General features: G+C 42.4%; 1 protein-coding gene across 4 annotated transcripts in view; it reads right to left on the reverse strand.

Moving 5' to 3' along the window:
- Positions 1-225: 225 nt before the first annotated feature.
- Positions 226-26,179, reverse strand: part of FAM124B (family with sequence similarity 124 member B) — a 71,693-nt gene continuing 45,739 nt past the window's right edge. The window contains exons 2-5 of one of the 4 annotated variants that reach the window (XM_044290772.1): positions 21,824-22,065; positions 16,749-17,041; positions 4,305-5,037; positions 226-1,476 (exon numbers count right to left, since the gene is read on the reverse strand). In XM_044290772.1, coding sequence (XP_044146707.1) covers positions 955-1,476; positions 4,305-5,030 — 1,248 coding nt within the window. In that variant the 5' untranslated portion in view covers positions 5,031-5,037; positions 16,749-17,041; positions 21,824-22,065 and the 3' untranslated portion in view covers positions 226-954. Of the gene's footprint in view, positions 1,477-4,304; positions 5,038-15,753; positions 15,818-16,748; positions 17,042-21,823; positions 22,066-26,179 lie in introns of those variants that run through there. The other 3 variants (XM_044290773.1, XR_006388770.1, XR_006388771.1) reach the window with 3 other exon arrangements.

Consider the following 26,179-nt stretch of genomic DNA (forward strand, 5'->3'; position numbering starts at 1 on the left):
CAACTCGAGATTAATATAGGATACGTAGAGCATTGTACATTTCACTTTTATGTAGAATATTTCAAGATGTAAATGTAACACCCCAGAAGTAATGTTACCACTTCTGCACCTTACTACTGTCTTTATTGGTCTAACCTCATGTCATCTTATGCATTTATTCCAGGTACTCCACACTGTGCATTTCTAATGTTATGTAACTGTTTATAACATGTAATATGCCTGGATCACCAGCAGGTGGTAGCAAACCCGGCAGAGCTGTAATTTTGTAGAATGTAGCTAACCATTCCATTCTAGCCCCCCTCTGGAGAGAAGTGGGCGAGTCCTATTTCCCGGCGGAAGGGGGGGTGGACCAGTTAGAACTGGTTCTAGTGCTAGTGGTAGTGTGTGTGCTGGTAGGGACTCCATGTTGGAGCTCACAGGATTCTACAACATCCCTTGGCTCAACATAAACCCGACCAAAGAGTGAAGCACAGCATCACGAAGAAAGCAAAGACACTAATTAAGCTTGTCAGGGAAGCAGAGTTGAGTTTGCCTGCAATTTTAATGCTAAAGCCTGCTGGAGCCAAGACAAAGCCTGTAAACTGTTTGGAGAAACGTTTATTCAAGTAAAGCTGCCATTAAACTTCATCTCAAGGTCTGGACCCAAGTTATTTTTTTATCCCTCAATTATTCCCCTTATTTATTGCTTCCGAGCCAAAGCCTGGGTTCAAGCGGTATCCAGGTAGGAGCCCCGTGACACACATAAAGAGATATTTGGGACACACCATTACATCACTTGGCATTTCCTACACCTGGGACGTGTTGTATAGAGGGCCCTAGGGGGAGGCAGCCTGTTGCATAAACTGTTAAAAGGTGACCCGTTGATTTATTACTGCAATATAATCCCTTTAAGAAGTTAAGTCTTATTATGACAATAAATGGTAGTCCTTCAATAGAAGGTGATTAGAGGCAGCATTAAATGAAAAATTCCTCTGTGAGCGCCATGCTATTGCTATGGAGTTGTTGAGGTCTCTCAGAAGGAAATATTTTGGTTCTGCTGTCAGTCTCTTTGTTCCCTTTGACATCAAGAGGGCTACTAGAGACTCCTTTCTTGGAGGGTAAATCTTGAATTTCTTTATTCCATGGAATATTTTGTAGATCCCTTGACATCCTGATAACAGAAGGCAGCTGGTGCCTCAGATTTATAACTCTGTGTCCAGTATCCACATTGGTCTCTGTCTCATCTATTTGTGGATGGGTCCTTGGCATCAGTTTTGAAAGATTGTTATCAGTAATGCTGTACACGTTTTGTCTTAGTTCTGGTCTTTTGAAGGACTTTTTTAAAACCTGCTTGAGATTCAGGTTTCCTATGACATTTTCATCCCCTGTTTGTGTAGTATTCACTGGCTGCGTTAATGATGATAGCTGAGCAGTTAAAGGATTTGACTGAGGCTCTGGATTTTCAACACTTTGGGACACTGTGGCGCTGCTAGTTACCTAAATACAATTCTTTATGTTGCACCCACAAACTTAAATGTATTTTATTGGGATTTTGTGTGATAGACTAACACAAAGTAGCAAGTATTTGTGATGTAAAATAGAAATAATACATGTTTTCTAAAAAAACAAATCTGGAAAGTGTGGCGTGCATTTGTATTCAGCCTCCCTGAGTCAAAACTTTATAGGACTACCTTTCGTTGCAATTGCAGCTACAAGTCTTTTGGGGTGTGTCTCTACCAGCTTTGCACAACATTTTTTGGAAAAATAGCTGAAGCTCAGTCAGATTGGATGGGGAGCATCTGTGAACAGCAATTTGCAAGTCTTGCCACAGATTCTCAATGGGATTTAGGACTTTGACTGGACCATTCTAACACATAAATATGCTTTGATCTAAAGCTTTTCATTGTAGCTCAGGCTGTATGTTAAGGGTTGTTGTCCTGCTGGAAGGTGAACCTCTGCAGCGTCTACCAGTTTTTCCTTCAGGATTGCCCTGTATTTAGCTCCATCCATCTTCTCATCAACTCTGACCAGCTTCCCTGTACCTCCTGAAGAAAAGCATCCCCACAGCCTGATGCTGCCATGGTGTGTTCAGGGTTATGTGCAATGTTTGTTTTCCGCCACACGTGGCATTTTGCATTTAGACCAAAAAGTTTAACTATGGTCTTATCTAACCAGAGCACCTTCTTCCACATGTTTGCTGCATCCTCTACATGGCTTCTGGAAAACTGCAAACATGACTTCTTATGACTTTCTTTCAAAAATGGTTTTCTTCTTGCCACTGTTCCATAAAGGCCAGATTTGAGGAGGACACGTCCTGTGGACAGATTCTCCCACCTGAGCTGTGGATCTCTGCAGCTCCTCCAGAGTGACCAAGGCCTCTTGGCTGCTTCTCTAATTAGTGCTCTCCTTGCCTGGGTTGTCAGTTTAGGTAGAAGGCCATGTCTTGGTAGGTTTGCAGTTATGCCATACTCCTTTCATTTTCGAATAATGGATTGAACAGTGCTCCATGAGCTGTTCAGAGCTTGGGATATTTTTTTTATAAACTAACCCTGCTTTACACTTCTCAACAACTTTATTCCTGACCTGTCTGTTGTGTTCCTTGGTTTAATTATGCTATTTGATCACTAATTTTCTCTAACAAACCTCTGAGGCCTTCATAGAACAGCTGTAGTTATACAGAGAATAAATCACACACTGGTGGACTTTATTTACTAATTAGGTGATTTCTGAATGCACTTGGTAACACTGTTTTTTATTTAGGGGTATTAGAGTACAGGGGACTGAATACAAATCTGCTCCACACTTTTGATATTTGTATTAATATTTTTGAAAACCATATATCATTTTCTTTTCACGTCACTCATACTTGCTACTTTGTTTTGCTCTATCACATAAAATCCCAATAAAATACATTTAAGTTTGTTGGTGTAACGTGATAAAATGGAAATGTTCAAGCGGTATGAATACTTTTTCAAGGCACTGTGTGTGTGTGTGTGTGTATATATATATATATATATATATACACACACAAACATACACATCAATGGTAAATGCGCTTCAGATGGGTAGATCCGTAAATATTTAATCAAACACCAAGGACCTTGTAAATTGTGTCACAGATACCAGTAAGGGCTTATTCACACATCAGTGAATCACGGAAAGTACACATATCCATTGACTTATATCTGTTTATTCACACATCCTTGGTTGTCCACCTCCACAAGTCAGAGAAAAAAAGCAGAAGCATGTGCTGCACATCTATGAACACACCCAAGTGCTATACCTTTAAGGGTCCTTTACACGGGCTGAGAATCCTATAGATAATTGCTAACAAGTGTTAATAGGAACACTCATTAGCGATTATCTGGCGGTGTAAATGTACTGCCGATTACCCGAAGAACAAGTGAAACGATCATTTAAGTACACACAAAAATTATCATTTACTGGCAGCAAATTGTGCTGTGTAAAAACAATCTGCTGCCAGCAAACAACGAGTCAGTATGGGGAACAGCGATGGCATTAGCAATCGCTTCTCCCCATACTGTGGAGGAGATCACTGCATGTAAATGCAGCTGTCTCCTCCACTGACGAGCAGGCGATTGTCATGAAGGAACGCTTCCTTCATGAAAATCTGCTGCTGTGTCGTCCTGTGTAAAGGACCTTTAGACTAGACAGTCTAAATGTGCCCCAGAATTATCATCCAGTATTAGTCACTTTGATAAATCTCATGCACCTTTAGGCCGCATGCACACCTCTCTGCAGTCCGGGACACATGGCCTGTGTGTCAGCCACATCTCCTGGAATGATGGAAGCTCTTCTGACCTGAACTTAGTGCTTGATAGTGATTTATAATACACTCAGTTCCTATATAACTGAGGATATATTGTACAGTACAATCGACCCACAGTCAGATAGGAACTCACTGCTTCATAAATCACTATCATCAGTGAGTACCGGTCAAATGAGCAGCAGTCGGTCCGGGATATGCGACCAACACATGGGCCATGTTTCCTGGACTGCATAAGGTCATGTGCATGTGGCTTTAGATTGTCTATGTCATAGACAGTATTAGGAAATCTGTTTAAAGTCCAGTATGGGCCAGAAGGTTTTCACTGGTAGCATATTGGAGATCTATATGATGGATACACAAGACAACTATGGACATAAAGCTGTGTGCTATGTATGTAACAAAACATGACGGGAAAACAATATTAAACACTATAAAATGTTATACTGGTTGATCATTTATAATTCACAAGGCATGAAAATCATATATAAGGTCGTAACTGAGTTAGGAACTATGTAAATGAAACAGAATTCATTACCAAAAGTAAGATTTTGTTTCCATCATAGTCTTGAGTTTGCCATCGCATGTCACTTATTGGCACACAAGGGTAAGGCAACAAGGGAACCAGCTGTCCTATAGCTTGTATAGTGAACTGCAGAGCACAGGCATGTTTGACTTGTGCACAGACACCAGGTGGCAACTGTTTTAAGGAGAATTGTATGGAAGTGTGCTTAGTAGAATGCAAGTCAAAGAAGCAGAATCCAATCTTTTGGCTGGTTGCTTCCATTCCCAGAATCATTTCATAAAGTCTTACTGAGTCCTCATAGTTATCAAAATCACAGTACAGAGTCACTCTCAAGATCTCTGTGCCATAGTGTACCTGTCTTATTCCCCACACGGGCATGTGCACATCAAGACAGTAAAAGTCATCACTAGTTTGACATGATGGTGATGGTCCTTGGCCAAACCCTGTGTTGACATGATCCCATGGGGGTAGCTGGAAAAAGCTTTGTAGAAGAGATATCCTTTCTTCCCCTAGGTCTTCACGGAGGAAGAGTATGACAGATATCCCTGGAAATTCAAATCTTCTCTTTCGATATTCGTAGAATTGAATTGGGGCTGCTCTTTCGGACACCAGAAAGAGTTGAGTATCTAGACACAGTCCCTGAAGAATTCTCTTCACTGCCTGTCGAAACACAGCAGAGTCACCAGGGTTGGCAAGAAGGTGAATGGTGACAGGCAGAACCCTGTGGCTGCCATCCATTTAAATGCTGTGTTAAAAAAGACAATATTGCATTATAACCTCAGTTTTTTTCACAAAGCCACAGTGCAATTTTTGTTTCTGTACAAAGCTTTTTTCCATAAAACATACCCATAAGGGTGATGTAACACACAGCTTTTTGTGGCAGTGTTTTAACCAAAGCTAGAAGTTGATCCAGCAGGAATGAGAAATACAAGCCTGTCCTTCATATGTTTCATTCCCTACTAACCCACTTATGGGATGAGCTCAAAAAACTTCATCAAAAACTGCCATAAAAAAAATTGTGTGTGACACCATCTTGTACCATATACAATTGTGCAATAATGTGTCTTAGATTGCTTCATATGCAGATTTAATAAGTGCCATATAAGGAGACAGGAGGACTGTTTAATTAGGAACATTTGCCATCTACTTAATAGATATTTTTGTCTTTGTTTCTTCTGTACCAAGATAAAGTATTAGGTTTACAGGGGTTGCCTCATGCAGAGAATCCCTTGGTAAATAGATATTGGATTAGCTTCTCAAAGGCCTGTTATCAGCTGTTATCTTCTGGCATTTACATTTGAATGAATAGCCTATCTTGTGATGGAATGGGCCTTGATTCGCCATATTGGTAACTGCTTAGCAGCTGTTAGCTCTGGCTAACAGAGGAGGCTCCAAGTGGGGTGCACCATCTATGAAGTCCATATGCTCCAATACAGCAGAAGGACAGTGAACGTCTAAAAATATAGTAAGTTTCATTATTCCAATCTAATAAATGTTACTAAATGTATGTTTATGGCAAAAAGAAAAAAACACAAATGCTATCCCGTTGGTCATTTGTTGCTTTCACATATATGGCAGAGCCTTCAGCAGGCTGTTCTGGTAGAGAGCAGTCTGCCAGAATTCTCCAGCTCTAGCACTGCCAGATACTGCAGCCTGCCCTCCAAATCCGGCCACTACCCGGCATGCAGCTGTTTTCGTCCGGGCAGTTCCATGCATTCTCTGCCGAAACAGTTTACAGGAACTCGGCTTAATGTTAGTGAAGGAGTACAAGGTAGAAACTAGTAGACTCTATGGAAGATAATTTTATGGAAGACATTTTTTTTAAGATTTTTCATTTTGAAATGGTAGGGGTCCAGCTGTTGGATGTGGCTGATTGTACAGATTAGTTAGTACAGCAGATATATATTACTTAAGATATAATGGATTGTTTTCTTTTTAATGCTATTTATCTATCATCTTTATCCATTAGGAGCCTTTATTGCAGATTTTATCATTTGCTATGGGACAAATAGATCCTGTTGCCACATGCTTACCTTGATGTACAGGTTCATCATCTAGCAGGAACTCATTCACATACATGTGTGTCATATGTTGAGTAGGTGATAATATGCACAGGCATCTACTAGGGTATACTATGGAGCCTAATAATTGCAAAACCTAGGGCTTCTGTGATTCTAGCCATTATGTAGATTAGTGATGGACTAACATCGCGTTCGCGATCAAATATTTGCGAACCGCGCATTCGCGGCAGATCCCTTTGACTTTAATGGCAGACGAACCTGAAAAACCTTCAGGTCATATTTTCAGCCACCAAATACTCAGTGATGGCCAGTTCGCATTGTTTGCCCGCGAACATATGCGGGCTGCCATCTTTTTTCACAAGTCAGGCGAGCAGGTCTGAAAACAAGTGCGGTCAGCGGGAGCAGGCAGTTCCGAAAACAGCCACCGGGGGCCTTCATCGGGCTGTTCTCGGAACTGCCTGCTCCCGGTGACCGCATTTGTTTCAGACTTGTGAAAAAAGATGGCAGCCCGCATATGTTCGCGGGCGAACAATGCGAACTGGCCATCACTGCAAATACTTACTAAAAGAGCACAAATAGTCCCACAACATGGACAGTGAAATACCAGAGTGGGATCAATGGCAAAAATTCAGACCAAAAATATGTATTTTAATCAGGGGCCATTTTTATGCATCTTAAAGGGAAACTCTCAAGAATGTGCCTTGCTGGAGCCTAGAAAATGTTTATTTTATGCCACAGGAGTACAGGCCCCAAAAATTAGGCATTCACCTGACAGAAAAGAACTAGTGATTATGTGGCTGAAGGTACATTAAGCGGTCACTGAATAACAATTTTACTGTAGGCCAGTACAAGCCCCAAAAATTAGGCCTGCACCTGACAGAAAAGAACTAGTGATTATGTGGCTGGAGGTACATTAGGCGGCCACTGAATAACAATTTTACTGTAAGCCAGTGGATTACAAGCCACAAAAATTAGGCATTCACCTGACAGAAAAGAACAAGTGATTATGTGGCTGGAGGTATATTAGACGGTCACTGGATAACTATTTTACTGTGGGCCAGTACAGGCCCCAAAAATTAGGCATTCACCTGACAGAAAAGAACAAGTGATTATGTGGCTGAAGGTACATTAAGCCGTCACTGAATAACAATTTTACTGTAGGCCAGTGGAGTACAGGTCCCAAAAATTAGGCATTCACCGGACAGAAAAGAACAAGTGATTATGTGGCTGGAGGTACATTAGGCGGTCACTGGATAACAATTTTACCAATGGAGTAGAGGCCCCAAAAATTAGGCATTCACCTGACAGAAAAGGTCTTTTATGCCGCTGTATATATATAAGACAAGGACCATTCTTTGTTCTGGGTGGTGGCGGATATGTGTGGGCTGGCATGAGGAAATTCAATTACACGTGGTTGTCACAGGTGTGGAATTCCTCCGGGATCCATGCCTCATTCATTTTTAGAAATGTCGTGAGCTAGGCGAGTGCGCTTATCGGTCTTTTCGAACAGGACACGCCACAAGGGGCAAGCCAAGAGTTCCATGACAAATTGTACCAGCTCTGGCCACAGGTCAAACCTGCACACCCAGTACTCTAGGGGTTCCTCTAAGAGCGTCCACATCGGCCGTTAACCCGATGTAGTCGGACACCTGTCGGTCTAGGCATTTCCTGAGGCTGGATCTGGAGGGCGGCTGTAGATGGGTTGGTTGCAAGAATTATCTCATATCTGAAGTGACCAACACATCTTCAAAGCGCCCTCTTCTTGCAGGCGCGGTAGGATTGGTGCCCGCACCCGTTTCGCTGTGGGTGGAAATTCCTTGCCAGCGCTCGCAACAGTAGAATGCAGCATCTCTCGCAGCAAGGCCTGGAAATGCTGCATTCTGACAGCCCTCTGTAATGCTGGTAACATGTCAGCCATTTTGTGTTTGTACCGGGGGTCTAAGTACGTTGCCACCCAGTACTGGTCCTTGCCCTTTATGCTTAATTATATGGGGGTCCCTCTTCAAACACTGGAGCATGAATGCCCCCATTTGTACTAAATTGGAAGCGGTGGAGCGCAGTGGCTCCTGCTCATCGCCCAGGAGAATGTCGTCCTCGGTCTTCTCCCCCGAGCCACAGACAACACCAGAGATCCCCGAAAAATTTCAACTCCCCCTCAAAACCTCTTGCTCCTCCTCCTGCTCCCAGCCACCATCCTCCTCTGACTCCTCTTCATACTCCTGCTGACTTGTCTCAGATGGAGTAGCCCCCCTGGGAACTCCTTCAGCATTGCGACTTCTTCATCTTCCAGCTCCTGCTCCTCGACGGCTTGATCAATGACACAATGCAATGCACTCTCCAGAAAGAAGGTGTAAGGTACGATGTCAAATGGTGCCCTGGCTGCGACTGACCAGTTTCATCAAATGGCCGCAGAAGTCTGCAGCGTCACGCATGAGCAGCCACTGGCGCGGTGAAAAAAAAACAAGCTTCCCAGAACCTGTACTGCTGCAGAGTTTGTACAGGTAGTCGTTAACGGCATGTTGCTGCTGGAGCAGCGTATCAAGCATATACAAGGTGGAGTTTCAGCATGTCAGGCTGTCACAAATCAGACGTCTGATGGGCAGGTGGTGTCGCCACTGAATGTCAGCAAGGCGAGCCATGGCCGTGTAAGATCTTCTAAAATGGCCAGAGATTTTCGTGGCCTGCCGCAAGATGTCCTGGACCCTGGGGTATTTGGCAACAAGTTCAGGGCGTGTGCCATGCACGGCACATGTGTCATTTCCCCTGTTTCAGCGCGCTCAGCAGATTTGCACCATTGTCGCACACCACTTTACTAACTGTCAAATTGAGCGGGGTTAGCAAACTGATCGGCCTGTGAACGCAGAGCTGAAAGCAGTGCAGGACCGGTGTGGCTCTTGGCTTCCAGGCACAACAGCCGCAGCACAGCATGGCAACGTCTCACCTGGCAAGTTGAATAAGTTCTGGGGAGCTTGGGGGGTGTAGTGGAAGAGGCGGTAGCAGTCGAAATGGAGGAGTCAGCCGAGGAGGAGACAGAGGATGGAGTAGGAGGAGGATGCAATCCGTGGCGGTAACACCAAATCCAAACGGGTGCCACGGGTTACACGCTTGACGGCTGTCAAAAGACAGAAAAAGTTATGTACCTTCCCTGCCCGTGTTTGCTAGTCCACGTGTCTGTGGTCAGATTTATCTTGGCACCGACACTGTATGCAGATATAGTCACTTGCCGCTGGACATGGCCATATAGCTCTGGGATGCCCTTCTGGGAGAAATATTTCCTTCCGGGACTTTCCATTGCGGTGTGCCAATGGCCACAAATTTTCTAAAGGCCTCCGAGTCCACCAGTTTATATGGCAGTAGTTGTTGGGCTAGCAGTTCCAACAAGCCAGCGGTCAGCCGTTGGGCAAGATGGTTATCCGGCGTCATCAACTTTTTACGCTCGAACATTTGGGCCACGGAAGCCTGCCTTGTGCCAGACGAACGCGACGACGGCACAGTGGAAGGTCGAGTGGAGGACAAATGGGAGGAGAAGTAGAAGAGGCAGGACGTGGAGTGCCAGGAGTGTGGCTTTGTGGGTTCTGACGGCGTTGCTCCCACTGGGCTCGGTGATGGGAGGCCAGGTGCCTTCTTAAGGTGGTCGTCCCTAGGCGAGTGTTGGGCTTACCGCAACTTATGCGTTGACAGCACAGGCTGCAGATGGCAACACTATTGTCAGCAGCTGACAGGTTAAAAAAAGCCCACACTGCGGAGCCATGTGCAGGCGTCGTGGGAGCGCAAGATGTGACCGTGCATGGTGGATGGTTCACTCCAGATACATTAGAGATCTCGGAGTAGGCAGCAACAGTGGGGTCCACCCTCCTTGGGCTGATCTGGGTACTGTCGTCAGACTGCTGGGTGGTGGCCGTTGCTACCTCCTCTTCCTCATCCGATACCAAGAATGGCTGCGCATCGGTAAGGTCTGGCAATGGATGGGAAAATAATTCCTCTGACTCGAGTGGAGGCGCTATGGTGGTGGTGGTGGTGTCTTTGGGGGTGCACACACCAGAGAGTGAGGAGGGTGCAGATAGAGGATGAGGAGGGTGCATAAGCGGATGGCTTAATCAGTATTTTGTAGAAGCAGGTATATCACACCCCTCAATCAGTATTTTGTGGAAGCAGGTATATAGAACCTCTTTATCAATATTTGGTGGAAGCAGGTATATCGCAACCCTTAATCTGTATTTTGTGGATGCAGGCATATCAAACCCCTTTATCATTATTTTGTGGAAGCAGGTATATTGCACCCTTCAATCAGTATTTTGTGGAAGCAGGTGTATCGCAGGCCTCAATCAGTATTTGGTGGAAGCAGGTATATCAAAATTCTTAATCAGTATTATGTGGAAGCAGGTATATCAAACCCCTTAATCAGTATTATGTGGAAGCAGGTGTATCGCAGGCCTAAACCAATATTTGGTGAAAGCAGGTATATCGCACCCCTCAATTAGTATTTTGTGGAAGCAGGTATATAGAACCCCATAATCAGTATTTTGTGGAAGCAGGTGTATCGCAGGCCTCAATCAATATTTAGTGGAAGCAGGTATATCAATCCCCTTAATCAATATTTTGTGGAAGCAGGTGTATCGCAGGCCTCAATCAATAATTGGTGGAAACAGGTATATCAATTCCCTTAATCAGAATTCTTTAGAAGCAGGTGTATCGCAGGCCTCAATCAATATTTGGTGGAAGCAGGTATGTCGCTCCCCTCAATCAGTATTTTGTGGAAGCAGGTGTATCACAGGCCTCAATCAGTATTTGGTGGAAGCTGGTATATCAAACCCCTTAATCAGTATTTTGTGAAAGCTAGTGTATCGCAGGCGTCAATCAATATTTGGTGGAAGCTGGTATATCAATCCCCTTAATCAGTATTTTGTGGAAGTAGGTATCTCGCAGGCCTAAATCAGTATTTGGTGGAAGCTGATATATCAAACCCCTTAATCAGTATTTTGTGGAAGCAGGTGTATCGCAGGCCTCAATCAATATTTGGTGGAAGCAGGTATATCAAGCGCCTTAATGAGTTTTTTGTGGAAGCAGGTATATTAATCCCCTTATTCAGTATTTTGTGGAAGCAGGTGTATTGCAGGTCTTAATCAGTATTTTGTGGAAGCAGGCATATCAAACCCCTTAATCAGTATTTTGTGGAAGCAGGTATATCACACCACTCACACAGTGTTTTGTGGAAGCAGGCATATCAAACCCCTTAATCAGTATTTTGTGGAAGCAGGTATATCACACCACTCACACAGTATTTTGTGAAAGCAGGTATATAGAACCACTTAATATTAGTGGAAGCAGGTATATCGCACCCCTCAATCTGTATTTTGTGGAAGCAGATATATCAAACCCCTCAATCAGTATTTTGTGAAAACAGGTATATAGGATCCCTTAATCAATATTTTGTGGAAGCAGGTATATTGCATCCCTCAATCAGTATCTTGTGGAAGCAGGTATACAAAAAACCCTCAATCAATATTTTGTGGAAGCGGGTATATCGCACCCCTCAATATGTATTTTGTGGAAGCAGGTATATAGTACCTCTTAATCATTATTTGGTGGAAGCAGGTATATTGCACCCCTCAATCAGTATTTTGTGGAAGCAGGTATATCGCAGGCCTCAATCAGTATTTTATGGAAGCAGGTATATAGAACCCCTTAATCAGTATTTTGTGGAACCAGGTGTATCGCAGGCCTCAATCAATATTTAGTGGAAGCAGGTATATCAATCCCCTTAATCAGTATTTTGTGGAAGCAGGTATATCGCAGGCCTCAATCAATAATTGGTGGAAACAGGTATATCAATCCCCTTAATCAGAATTTTTTTAGAAGCAGGTCTATCGTAGGCCTCAATCAATATTTGGTGGAAGCAGGTATATCGCACCCCTCAATCAGTATTTTGTGGAAGCAGGTGTATCACAGGCCTCAATCAGTATTTGGTGGAAGCTGGTATATCAAACCCCTTAATCAGTATTTTGTGGAAGCAGGTATCTCGCAGGCCTAAATCAGTATTTGGTGGAAGCCGATATATCAAACCCCTTAATCAGTATTTTGTGGAAGCAGGTGTATCGCAGGCCTCAATCAATATTTGGTGGAAGCAGGTATATCAAACCCCTTAATCAGTATTTTGAGGAAGCAGGTATATCACACCCCTCCACTCAGTATTTTGTGGAAGCAGGTATATAGAACCACTTAATCAATATTGGTGGAAGCAGGTATATCGCACCCCTCAATCTGTATTTTGTGGAAGCAGGTATATCAAACCCCTTAATCAGTATTTTGTGGAAGCAGGTGTATCGCACCCCTCAATCAGTATTTTGTGAAAACAAGTATATAGGATCCCTTAATCAATATTTTGTGGAAGCAGGTATATCGCACCCCTCAATATGTATTTTGTGGAAGCAGGTATATAGAACCTCTTAATCAATATTTGGTGGTAGCAGGTATATTGCACCCCTCAATATGTATTTTGTGGAAGCAAGTATATCGCAGTCCTCAATCAATATTTGGTGGAAGCAGTTATATCGCACCCCTCAATCAGTATTTTATGGAAGCAGGTATATCAAACCCCTTAATCAGTATTTTGTGGAAGCAGGTATATTGTACCCCATAATCATTTTTTTGGGGGGGCAACAGATATATCACATCCGTTGTAAATAGTTTTTCCAATAGCGCTTGTCCCTCTACTTACCTGCGGCATCATAGTAGAACCGCACACAACTGCTGCACAATAAAAAATGCACTATATACTTTCTATGTTAGAAAGTATATTATAGGTATATCACACCAATCAATCATTTTTTTGGGGGGGCAACAGGTATATCACACCAGTTGCAATTAGTTATTCCAATAGCGTTTGTCCCTCTATATAGCTGCGGTATCGCAGCAGAACCGCAAACAACTGCTGCACAATACAAATACACTATAATATACTCTCTATGTTAGAAAGTATATTATAAGTATATCACACCTCTCAGTATATCACACCTATCGATAGTACACCTATACCAGTCCTTAAAAGGACTTTTGTGGCCCTATTAGCTAGCGTTTAGTGTCCCTAACAGGCTGTCCCTGCTCCACAAAGCAACCTCTCTTTACACTGGCAAAACACAGAATGTCATATGGCTGCAAGATCGGGTTCTGTTATAGGGTGGGGGTGTGTCCATGTGCTTAAAACGTCTCAATTGGCTGTCCTGTCCTACCTGATGGATGTGTCATGGGTCAAAGTTCGGCACAATGCAAAAGAATATGGCGCATGCGAACATCGCCATATGTTTGCATGTTCGACGAATCGCGAACGCACAAAGTTCGTCGCGAAACGACCGCCGAGCGAACCGCAAGGCCAATTCTAGTGTAGATGTCAGTCACAGTCACATTACCATGAATGATGCTACAGGAGCAGCTTTCAGACTCTTGAAATTACCAAGAACTATACACTCACCTAAAGAATTATTAGGAACACCATACTAATAAGGTGTTGGACCCCCTTTTGCCTTCAGAACTGCCTTAAATCTACGTGGCATTGATTCAGCAAGGTGCTGATAGTATTCTTTAGAAATGTTGGCCCATATTGATAGGATAGCATCTTGCAGTTGATGGAGATTTGAGGGATCCACATCCAGGTCACGAAGCTCCCGTTCTACCACATCCCAAAGATTCTCTATTGGGTTGAGATCTGGTGACTGTGGGGGCCATTTTAGTACAGTGAACTTATTGTCATGTTCAAGAAACCAATTTGAAATGATTCAAGCTTTGTGACAAGGTGCATTATCCTGCTGGAAGTAGCCATCAGAGGATGGGTACATGGTGGTCATGAAGGGATGGACATGGTCAGAAACAATGCTCAGGTAACCCGTGGCATTTAAACGATGGCCAATTGGCACTAAGGGGCCTAAAGTGTGCCCAGAAAACATCCCCCACACCATTACACCACCACCAGCAGCCTGCACAGTGGTAACAAGGCATGATGGATACATGTTCTCATTCTGTTTACGCCAAATTCGGACTCTACCATTTGAATGTCTCAACAGAAATCGAGACTCATCAGATCAGGCAACATTTTTCCAGTCTTCAACAGTCCAATTTTAGTGAGCTTGTGCAAATTGTAGCCTCTTTTTCCTATTTGTAGTGGAGATGAGTGGTACCCGGTGGGGTCTTCTGCTGTTGTAGCCCATCCGCCTCAAGGTTGTGCGTGTTGTGGCTTCACAAATGCTTTGCTGCATACCTCGGTTGTAACGAGTGGGTATTTCAGTCAACGTTGCTCTTCTATCAGCTTGAATCAGTCGGCCCATTCTCCTCTGACCTCTAGCATCAACAAGGCATTTTCGCCCACAGGACTGCCGCATACTGGATGTTTTTCCCTTTTCACACCATTCTTTGTAAACCCTAGAAATGGTTCTGCGTGAAAATACCAGTAACTGAGCAGATTGTGAATTACTCAGACCGGCCCGTCTGGCACCAACAACCATGCCACGCTCAAAATTGCTTAAATCACCTTTCTTTCCCATTCTGACATTCAGTTTGGAGTTCAAGAGATTGTCTTGACCAGGACCACAACCCTAAATGCATTGAAGCAACTGCCATGTGATTGGTTGACTAGATAATCGCATTAATGAGAAATAGAACAGGTGTTCCTAATAATTCTTTAGGTGTGTGTATATACATGTCAAATAATGGGTGTAGAGGGAGACTTGGCAGAACTCAAACCAGGTGGAGAACCTCAAGCAAAATACACCTTCATATTATTACTAGAGATGAGCGATGTTTTGAAAAAATTGATTTGTCACCTTCCGCAAAGTTTGACAAGAAATTCTATTTGTTACAAATTATTTTGTCACGAATCGCTATGTAAAAACCCCATTCAGCCTATCAATCAATGGGATTGTTTAGAGTGGGTTCACATCTGCATTCTGGATTCCGTTATGGCTTTCCGTTATAACATGGTTATAACGGAAAATAACGGAATCCATAAGACGGAAGGACAGATCCGTTATACTGCCCATAGACTTGTATTATGATGGAATGCAAAACAGAAGCCTTAATAGAAGTCTATGGGAATCATAATGGATCCGTCCCGTTTCCGTTATGCAGAACGGAGAAAAAAGTCCAGACGACAGGACTTTGTTTTCCGTCTTGCATAACGGAAAGCATACACATCCGTTATGATTCCCATAGACTTCTAATAAGACGGATCAAAACGGAATGCCTCTTAAAGGCTTCCGTTTTGACTTCCATCTTATGGATTCTGTTATTTTTCCATTATAACCATGTTATAATGGAAAGTCATAACGGAATCCAGAACGCAGATGTGAACCCATCCTTAGACAGAAGTGCACCAGTCTAACTGCTGTTAAAAATGGTAATACACTTGTGCATAAAGTACTTTGGGGTTAAAAACAAAGAAAATCACTTACCTCATCCAGCTGCTCATGCAGAGGCAGTCCACTCCACTCTTGATTCAAAAAGACCTGCCTAGGGACCTGCGCTGATTGTGATGGCATCACCACGCACTTTCAGCATGATCACGCTCAGCGGATCAGTGGATGAGTTGATATATTTTTTTTTTCCGGTCTAAGACAACTCCAGCCACCATTTTAGGAAAAATTATTAGGTACCACAAAGCGCGAGGAAAGTCGGCTTCGTTTAGAATCCAATTTTTCCTAAAATTCGGACCGAATTCCATTTCAGATGCTTAGCTTCGCTCAACACTAATTATTACGTCAGATGTCACAATCACAGTTTATATTCAGACACTTCTGTTTATTCTAATTATGAATGGAAAGTTAACTTTCCTGTTAAACAGCACTTTTTTTTACGAGCAGGAAAGGTGCCACTTCCGTACATTGTGTTCTGACTCATTTCAAGCAGCTGTAAACTTAATTCAAATTCAATGCTCTCCCACAAGGCTGAAGTTACGCTTGCAGCAACAGCAGCATGGCTTGAAGGCTATGAATATCTTCGTATTAATTTACATGTATTTTAGGTAAAAAAAATCTAATACATTTGTAATAGGTTTGATTAAAGGGTACCTAAACTTTTACTCAAAGCACTGAAGGTGCAGCAGCGCTTCTCAGAGTGCTCTGCACCTTTGACTTGCCTCAGCTTTTGCAGCATGAGTAAGTATCCATAGAAAGTGGAGGGTGTTGAATACTAGGACCTACAGACTATGGGTGGGGGTGTTGGGGGCACAGCAGGTAAATGTAAATGTACTGTATGTATGCATACGCAGATACAGTCTTGCATAAAACAGAAACCTCTGGAAAACAAGCACTAAACTACATTGAAAAATAGATTGAAGAGTTTTCTAAAGTTTAATGGGTGTTGAGAATACCTTTCTAAAAATGGTTATCTTCTTTTGAAAAGCAAAAAAATGTGATTCTACAAAATAAATATAAAAAGTATAACTCACTGCTTAGAAATGTTTTCCAGACAAGATGATTCCTTCCGTACATAAGAATGGTTGTTTTACTATTCCTAGTGAGATATCTAAATTAATGACAGTTACTGTTCTTGTTTTACTCCAGGCGATACTTTGTACCTGTAATATCTTCCCTTTGTAGAGCTGTCATTCTCCATGATTCCTGATAATCACTGTTCTCTTGTAGCCCTTTATTCTATTTTATTTGCTTGTAGCTTGTGGAGAAATGATTCACAAACGTCTTTGTATTAGTAATTCACATACTTTTAAAAGGTGACCTGTACCTGGAAACGAGATGCACATCCATACATATTAGTACGTTTCATCTGGAATTCCCCCTTACAACCAGTTTACAAAGCTGTCACTGTTAGTGCTCTTTCATTCACATTGCAAAACCCTTGTCTCCTTAGTTACAGGTTACATTTCTTTTCAGCAGAAGCAACCTCTTTCCACCCCTCTCAGCATGATGAAACATTAGCACATTTACAAACAAAGCTGAATCATCTTATTGGAGCTGCTTTAACTGAAAACCAGGGGACTCTTTCTGGTTCAACGTATGCAAAAGTTAGACTGGTTTCTATGGGAAACACCTGCACTTCTCTTTTACACTAGTATTGATACATCTGCAAAGGGTCCCTTTAAGAAATATTTGTGACGCCAGTTGCAGTAAAGCAACAACGGGACTTAAGAAATGGTGTTGGTAGTGGTACCCAGGTGTAGGAATGGCATAGAAGTGGTATAGCGTGGCCTACAATGTCCCTTACTGTTTTGTATGTGTCACGGTGCTCCTAGCTGGATACGATGGACCCCAGGCGTTGTCTTCCAAAACAGCAAATAAGGGGGGGTAGTTATCTTGGGGATGAAGAATAAATTGAGTCCAGACCTTGTGATGAAGTTTAATAGCAGCTTTACTTGGCATAAACGTTTCTCTAAACGAGTTACAGACTTTGGCTACATGCACACGACCGTATGTGTTTTGCGGTCCGTAAATTGCACATCCGCAAAAAAAAAAAGGATGACGTTCCGTATGGCATCCGCTTTTTTTGCAGATCCGTTATTTTTGTGGATCCATTGTAATAATGCCTATACTTGTCCGCAAACTAGAAAAAAATAGGACATGCACTATTTTATTTTTTGCAGGGCAAGGGAATGGACATACTGATGCAGACAGAACACGGTGTGCTGTCTGCGTTTTTTGCGGACCCATTGACTCAGTTTTCTTTATTTTCATGACTATGAAAATTGTAGATTCACACTGAAGGCATCAAAACTATGAATTAGCACATGTGGAATTATATACATAACAAAAAAGTGTCAAACAAATGAAAATATGTCATATTCTAGGTTCTTTAAAGTAGCCACCTTTTGTTTTGATTACTGCTTTGCACACTCTTGGCATTCTCTTGATGAGCTTTAAGAGGTAGTCATCTGAAATGGTCTTCCAACAGTCTTGAAGGAGTTCCCAAAGATGCTTAGCACTTGTTGGCCCTTTTGCCTTCACTCTGCGGTCCAGCTCACCCCAAACCATCTCAATTAGGTTCAGGTCCGGTGACTGTGGAGGCCAGGTCATCTGGCGCAGCACCCCATCACTCTCCTTCATGGTCAAATAGCCCTTACACAGCCTGGAGGTGTGTTTGGGGTCATTGTCCTGTTGAAAAATAAATGATGGTCCAACTAAACGCAAACCGGATGGAATAGCATGCCGCTGCAAGATGCTGTGGTAGCCATGCTGGTTCAGTATGCCTTCAATTTTGAATAAATCCCCAACAGTGTCACCAGCAAAGCACCCCCACACCATCACACCTCCTCCTCCATGCTTCACGGTGGTAACCAGGCTTGTAGAGTCCATCCGTTCACCTTTTCTGCGTCGCACAAAGACACGGTGGTTGGAACCAAAGATCTCAAATTTGGACTCATCAGACCAAAGCACAGATTTCCACTGGTCAGATGTCCATTCCTTGTGTTCTTTAGCCCAAACAAGTCTCTTCTGCTTGTTGCCTGTCCTTAGCAGTGGTTTCCTAGCAGATATTCTACCATGAAGGCTTGATTCACACAGTCTCCTCTTAACAGTTGTTCTAGAGATGTGTCTGCTGCTAGAACTCTGTGTGGCATTGACCTGGTCTCTAATCTGAGCTGCTGTTAACCTGCGATTTCTGAGGCTGGTGACTCGGATGAACTTATCCTCCGCAGCAGAGGTGACTCTTGGTCTTCCTTTCCTGGGGCGGTCCGCATGTGAGCCAGTTTCTTTGTAGTGCTTGATGGTTTTTGTGACTGCACTTGGGGACACTTTTATAGTTTTCCCAATTTTTCGGACTGACTGACCTTCATTTCTTAAAGTAATGATGGTCACACGTTTTTCTTTACTTAAGTGCTTTTTTCTTGCCATAATACAAATTCTAACAGTCTATTCAGTAGGACTATCAGCTGTGTATCCACCTGACTTCTCCACAACGCAACTGATGGTCCCAACCCCATTTATAAGGCAAGAAATCCCACTTATTAAACCTGACAGGGCACACCTGTAAAGTGAAAACCATTTCAGGTGACTACCTCTTGAAGCTCATAAAGAGAATGCCAAGAGTGTGCAAAGCAGTAATCAAAGCAAAAGGTGGCTACTTTGAAGAACCTAGAATATTACATATTTTCAGTTGTTTCACACTTTTTTGTTATGTATATAATTCCACATGTGCTAATTCATAGTTTTGATGCCTTCAGTGTGAATCTACAATTTTCATAGTTATGAAAATAAAGAAAACTCTTTGAATGAGAAGGTGTGTAAAAACTTTTGGTCTGTACTGTATATATTACTTGTTTTATGTGAGTAAGGGTGCTGGGTGGTTGGGGGAGGGGATGGAGAAGGGGGAGGGAGGGGTGGATGGATGGAGGGGTTAGAAGTACAGTACTATCTGCACATTGTAAAAAAAAAAAAGTAATCTGCAAAATACTATGTATTTGTGTCAGAAGTTGTGCTTTTTTATTTTTTTGAATAATGATACAGCCATTTTATTTGATACTTTTGTGCTGATTCTTTTTTTAATCTTTTTTAAGGGACACTATAGTCACCAGAACCACAACAGCTAAACATAGTAGTTTTGGTGTCTATAGCATGTCTCTGCGAGCTTTTTAATGTAAACAATGCCTTTTCAGTAAAAAAGGCAGTATTTACATTACTGCCAAGGAAAACCTCTAGTGGCCACATGATAGGGTTTGGGGAGGCGGGATCCAGGGGGCCCAAATAAATTCTTGCCCAGGGTCCAATCAATATTAAAGACGGCCCTGATTGTACACTGGTGGAATTTATCCGACAGCAATTTGATTACATTATTAGGGACTCTGACCAATGGATCACTGTACCTTGGACAAACTGGCCAAGATGTTCAATATTCTCTTTGCCTACTTGTTAGTAAGGCAGCATTAGCTTATTAAATAACTATGTTCTTAGAGATTATCCAGATAGTTTTTGCAATCAGTTTTAGTGACTTGTAAACCTCAGCAAAATCTAAACATATCAATTAACAATGTATGGATTTCTTAATAGGAATTCTGGCTATCTTTGCACATTTATGTAGGTTCAGATGTCTTCGATGACATTTTATACCCAAATAGCATGCCCCATCTTCATATTCTGTACTCCTGCCGTATTTCAAAAGAGAAGTGCAGAGTAAAAACAAAGATACAGTATGGTCTGCTTTTCTCTTCACTTCTATTGTTAAATTAACATTCCTATATGCTTGGAATATGCGTGTCTTCAGCAATTATCTCGCTAAATGGATACATTTGGTTTGTGTGTTGTGGATTTATCTTATGCTCCTAAAATGGGTAAAAACAAATGAAAGCATTTGTGAAACCAACTTCAAAGTTGCTTATGTGGCTGGCAGAATCCACAGTATTTCTTTCCCTCACTCATTGAAATGCTAAATATGCGTAATTATATTGCGTTTTACGCTTTTGGCACAACATACGCATTCATGTGCATAATAATAACACTATCTGCCAACAATACACAGCAAAACGTGCTCCTCCTGCACAAAGTAATAGACATGGTTTTGAAACCAGGAGCAAGTCTCACAAGACAGGGCAATGGCTTGTGTGTGACCAGTTAATGTTTTCTGACTAATTACAGTTAACCTCAATGACTGCATAGATCAGAGTTCACTTTCATTACTGCTGTAAAGTTTTAAGACAAATGCAGAAAAACTGGATCTAAAGGTCCACAAATTGTCCATTGCATGAAATCTTCAAATGTTCTCTTCCTGTCTATGAGTAAGGGGGGAATTCAAATGGCCATGGCCTCAGTATCCACATTTTGTCAACAAGACTCCCCACAATTAAAGTAAATCAAACCTTAGATCGTCATAGAACCCTATGGTGGTCAAAGTTTGGTGAACTTGAACTACAGGGAGGATCTAGATCTTTTATTTGTAATATAGATGCTATACTATCGGTGCATTATGGCGATCTGTGGCCTTATCTTGATCTCCACACAGAGGTAATCGATCATCGGTGACAAGTTGTTAACCAGCTATGTTTCTAGGGTATAATATGGTATGTCATCCAAAGGAACATGACACTATACATATACAAATCCAACAGAAAAATCAGAAACTTATAGAAGTACAATAGAGCCTCCTAAACTATGGTCTCCACATTACAGCTCCACTAGAAGGTTGTATGGGACTGTAATGCAGATGTGTGCATGACTTCTATTTCTGCATTGTTATGGGATGAAATTCTGGATATATATATATTGATATGTTGTCGAAAGGCTGTCAGAAAACATCAGTGAAGACTGAAATAGCTGCCAGCAGTGGTATTAACCTGGTGTCTGCTACCTGTGTGTGGAGGGTAAAATAGCTTAGAACTGCTTCTATAGAAGACAACTTAGAAAGGCTAAATAGAGTATTAGAAATGACACACAATGCATGGTATCTAGACCATATATACATATATGATCCCTATAGACACATTTTATCTCATGGACAAGTCATAAGTAAAATGTGCTTCCCTTGTAGCTCAGTGATTTGTGGACCCTGTTCTAACTCTGGAGAACCGATCTGCTCACTCACCTGTTGTTCATGAGGGTGGGTTGTTCTCTTCATAGATGCTTTCATACTTGCTCTGCAGCAGATCCTTTGCCTTATTCTCCTATTTACCAAACTAAGCTGGAAAAGGAAGAGTCCCGACCTTTCCTCTGTTCTTCCTATTCTGGGGAGGTGGCCACCCCCGGCATCAGCAGTAAACTCAGTCTGAGCATCTATTGTCAGGCAGTAATATATGACACAGGCTGCCACAGTTTTCTCTCCTCCCGCTGTAAGAGTCCAGAAAAGGAAATACAAAAGCAGTTAGTTAACGTAAAGAAAAAAATTCTACATACAACATAGAACAGCAGTGGTGATTAAAAGAAAGCAAGATTTCTCAGAATGAAATACCGTTTTTATTAGAATATATGATTTCTGTTCCTCCTATGTATTTTCTGACCAGGTATTTAAATGTATATTCCACTTTTAGTATCACAGTTTAAATCTACAAAAAAAAGTTGTGTACGTTTTGCTTTACTGGTTTTATTTTGATTCCAAGTAATTTTCTCCAAATTTCTCTGGTTGACTGTGCTGTTGCTTTCAGAAAACAATTGGTTCAGAGTGTATTTAAAGGAGAATATTCATTTATTTATTTTAATCACTTATATAGTGCTGACATATTCTGCAGCACTTTACATTGTCACCACTCGCTGTCCCCAGTGGAGCTCACAATCTAAAGTCTCTATGTATTTGTCTTTGGAGTGTGGGAGGAAACTCCTCATGTAAACCTCCTGCACAAATTGGTTTGCATGTACCACTGCAGCCAATGACTGGCATCAGTGGTGACGTGTCCCCAGAGTGGCCTGTCACTGCAGGGTCACATGTCCTTTTTGGACACGTCACTGCTGCCAGTCATTGGCTGAAGCGATGCATGTGACACTAAACATGCTAGACGTTTACATACAGAAACCGGAAGTGCAGTGATGACAGCCCAGGACCGAGCAGCCGGAAGCAGGTACGTATAGTTCTCTTCACAACTGGGGGAAATTTTTAAAGAACAATAAATCATGGATAACAGCACATGCGCACACATAACAGCACAGAAAATGTCAGAAAATAACCTATTGTTTACATTTTTAATGTTTAACACATTTTTATGGAATTTTTTGGTGATGTTATTTTTTACTTTCTATGTCAATATCTATCTTTAAGCAAAAAACATAAAATCCTGCAGTTTTCACACTTGTCACTAGGCCTAATAATAGGCACCATGTCTTGGTCTGTACAGATCACTTTACAGCAGTTATCTCCTTATCCATACATAGAGGTGATATCATTACAGGCAGGAATAGAATGACAGATAAGACAGGATCCTCCATTCACAATAGCTTATCTATTACTTTCTTGTACAATGACCTCTGTACAGATCACAGCAGATCACAGAGCATACCTAGAAAATTCTCCCATATGAGTCAATGACATCCCCTCTGTCACGATGCGCTCTGTGCGTGGTTCCAGGAGACGGGGACAGCCGAGGTGTGCTCATGTCATCAGCATGTCCGGCGTCGCCCGTGCCTGTGGTAACCACTCTGGGGCTGAGAGCCGAGCTGAACACTCGGCGCTCGGCTGTATTGGAACTCAGGAGTCATGTGACGCTGGCCACGTCACATGACTCCATTGGTGCTCTGTTATTGAGGTCCTTCCTTCATGATATTTACCTGGTTTGTTTGTTCCTGCTTAGCTTCTGATTTCCCATCCCTGTCATCCTCTGGTCTTGGCGTGCTCTCCTGGTTTTGACTTCGGCTTGTCCTGACAATTCTCTGCTTGCTCCTCTGTTACCTTATCTGCTCTCCTGGTTTTGACACAGCTTGTTTGACCTTTCTGTTTATGTGTTGTTTGTCTTCCCTGCACTATCCTAGCTAAGGGTTTGTCGACCAGTTTGCCCTTGTCGCTAGGACTTGCGAGGCAAGTAGGCAGGGACAGGGGTGAGGGTGGAGTTCAGTGGTCACTACCCCACCTCCTGTGTGTATGACAGAATAACAGGCCAAACATTACCACTGTTATCATGAATCCTTTGGTTACCCTGATGGAGCAATGTTTCTAATCTGACTCAGATGGTTCAGGAATTAGGAGAGAAACTCCAATTACATGAGTCAGGACAGAGTGCCTCCACTCCGCATGTATCTAGTCATCACATGGAGCCTCAGATTAAGATTCCAGAACCATTTTCAGGTGACCGTAAAAAGTTAATTATTTTCAAAGAGAATTGTAAACTTTATTTCAGATTACAATGCCAGCGGGTGGGTTGTCTCAGCTCTGTCGAGGGGTTCTTCCAGGCCCTGCATACCTTGTATGATGAACCTGACAGGGCCATGGTAGCTGAGACCGCTCTTGAAGCTTTGGTACAGGGAGACCAACCTGCCGAAGAGTCTTGTACCCAATTCAGGAGATGGTGTGTTCCGTCTGGCTAGAATGAACCCGCCCTAAAAAGCCAGTTCAGGTCAGGGTTGTCTGAAAATCTCAAAGACCTGTTAGTGAACAACCAGCTTCCTGAGACATTAGAGATGACTATGACACTCGCTGTGCGACTTGACAGACGTGTTAGGGAAAGACGTTTTGAGGAACCCATGCAGATAGGGATGACTCGTAGAGATCAGCGTCTCCGTCAAGGGGCTTGTTTCTATTGTGGTGAGTCAGACTATTGGATAAACCAATGCTCAAAGAAACCTTTTTCCGGTAAATCTACCAAGACGAGGGAGCTTAAGAACCAGGTATTTCCTAATGTGGTCAAGAAAAAGTTATTAGTACCTATTACTGTCTCCATGGGTATTAACAAATGTTCTGGTAATGCGTTCATTGACTCAGGTTCTTCTGCCAACTATATTGATATGAGGTTTGCATTAAAGTTGGGTATTCCAATTTTGACACTACCCACTCCCATCCACATCATGGCTATCGATTCCACCCCTGGTGGTGGTACTGGGAAGTATTCTACCTCTGAGATATCCTTGACTGTGGGTGTGTGTTACTCTGAAATGTGTTCTCTGTTGTTTCTAGAAAACTTAACAGTAGAGGTGGTACTGGGAATGCCTTGGCTCCAGTTACATAAACCCATTATTGACTGGATCAAGGGGGAATTGGTGAAATGGGGGGTTGAATGCGACTCATGCTTGTCTGTAGTACAAGTGGTGGTCTCAGCAGAATCCAATACATTGCCTTTACTCTTAAAGGAATATATAGATGTGTTCTCCTCCTGGAACCCTGAGTTGCTACTGCCCCATAGAACTTATGATTGCGCCATTGAATTGGTAGAGGGGGCCAGATATCCCAAGGGACGTATCTATAATCTTTCCAGACCTGAAAGCAAGGCCATGCAAGATTATGTTGAAGAGAGTCTCAGTAAGGGACACATTAGGCCTTCTGTGTCTCCTATGGGGGGCGGGATTTTTCTTTGTCAAAAAGAAAGATGGAGGCTTCAGACCTTGCATCGACTACCGGGAGTTAAATAAGATTACGATCAAGAATCAATACTCCCTTCTATTGATTCTTGATTTGTTTAATCAGGTAATGGGGGCTTCCTAGTTCTCTAAAATTGATCTGAAGGGGACATATAACTTGATTCGAATTAAGGAGGGAGACGAGTGGAAGACAGCTTTCAATACACCAGCTGGACACTTTGAATACCTTGTAACGCCTTTTGGACTCAGCAATGCGCCAGCTGTGTTTCAAAACTTTATGAATTATATTTTTAGAGAATTCTTGGGTAAATTTGTAATTGTTTACACCTTGATGATGTTTTGATTTTTCCCCCTGATTTATGAGAGTCATGTGTTTTATGTGAAACAAGTGTTAAAGATTTTGAGAAAGAATCAATTGGCGGCCAAACAGGAGAAATGTGTTTTTGGGGTACAAGAGATTCTGTAACTTGGGTATGTCCTCACTCCTCATGCTTTTAAAATGGATCCCAGCAAGGTATTTGCAATTTTGGACTGGGTAAGGCCATCATCCTTAAAGGTCTTACAATGTTTTTTTAGGATTTGCTAATTATTACCGTAGATTTAGAAATAATTTTTCGGTAATTGCTAGGCCCTTGACCGACCTCACCAAAAAAGGGGCGGACCTGGAGAACCGGTCTGTTAAGGCTATTGAAGTTTTTGAGACACTTAAGAAGGCTTTCAGCTGCGCCCCAGTTTTGATTCAGCCGGATCAAGAAAGACCTTTCATTGTGGAGGTGGATGCCTGTGAGGACGGAGTGAGGGCGGTCATCTCTCAAGGTTCCGCTAGTCTTACCAATTTAAGGCCTTGCGCCTTCTTTTCCCAAAAAATTTCTCCAACCGAGAGAAATTATGATGTGGGGAATTGTGAATTGCTGGTCATTAAGTGAGCATTTGAGGAGTGGAGAAA

Source organism: Bufo gargarizans, chromosome 4 (genome assembly GCF_014858855.1).
Source record: "Bufo gargarizans isolate SCDJY-AF-19 chromosome 4, ASM1485885v1, whole genome shotgun sequence".
In the NCBI taxonomy this organism is placed as follows: domain Eukaryota; kingdom Metazoa; phylum Chordata; class Amphibia; order Anura; family Bufonidae; genus Bufo; species Bufo gargarizans.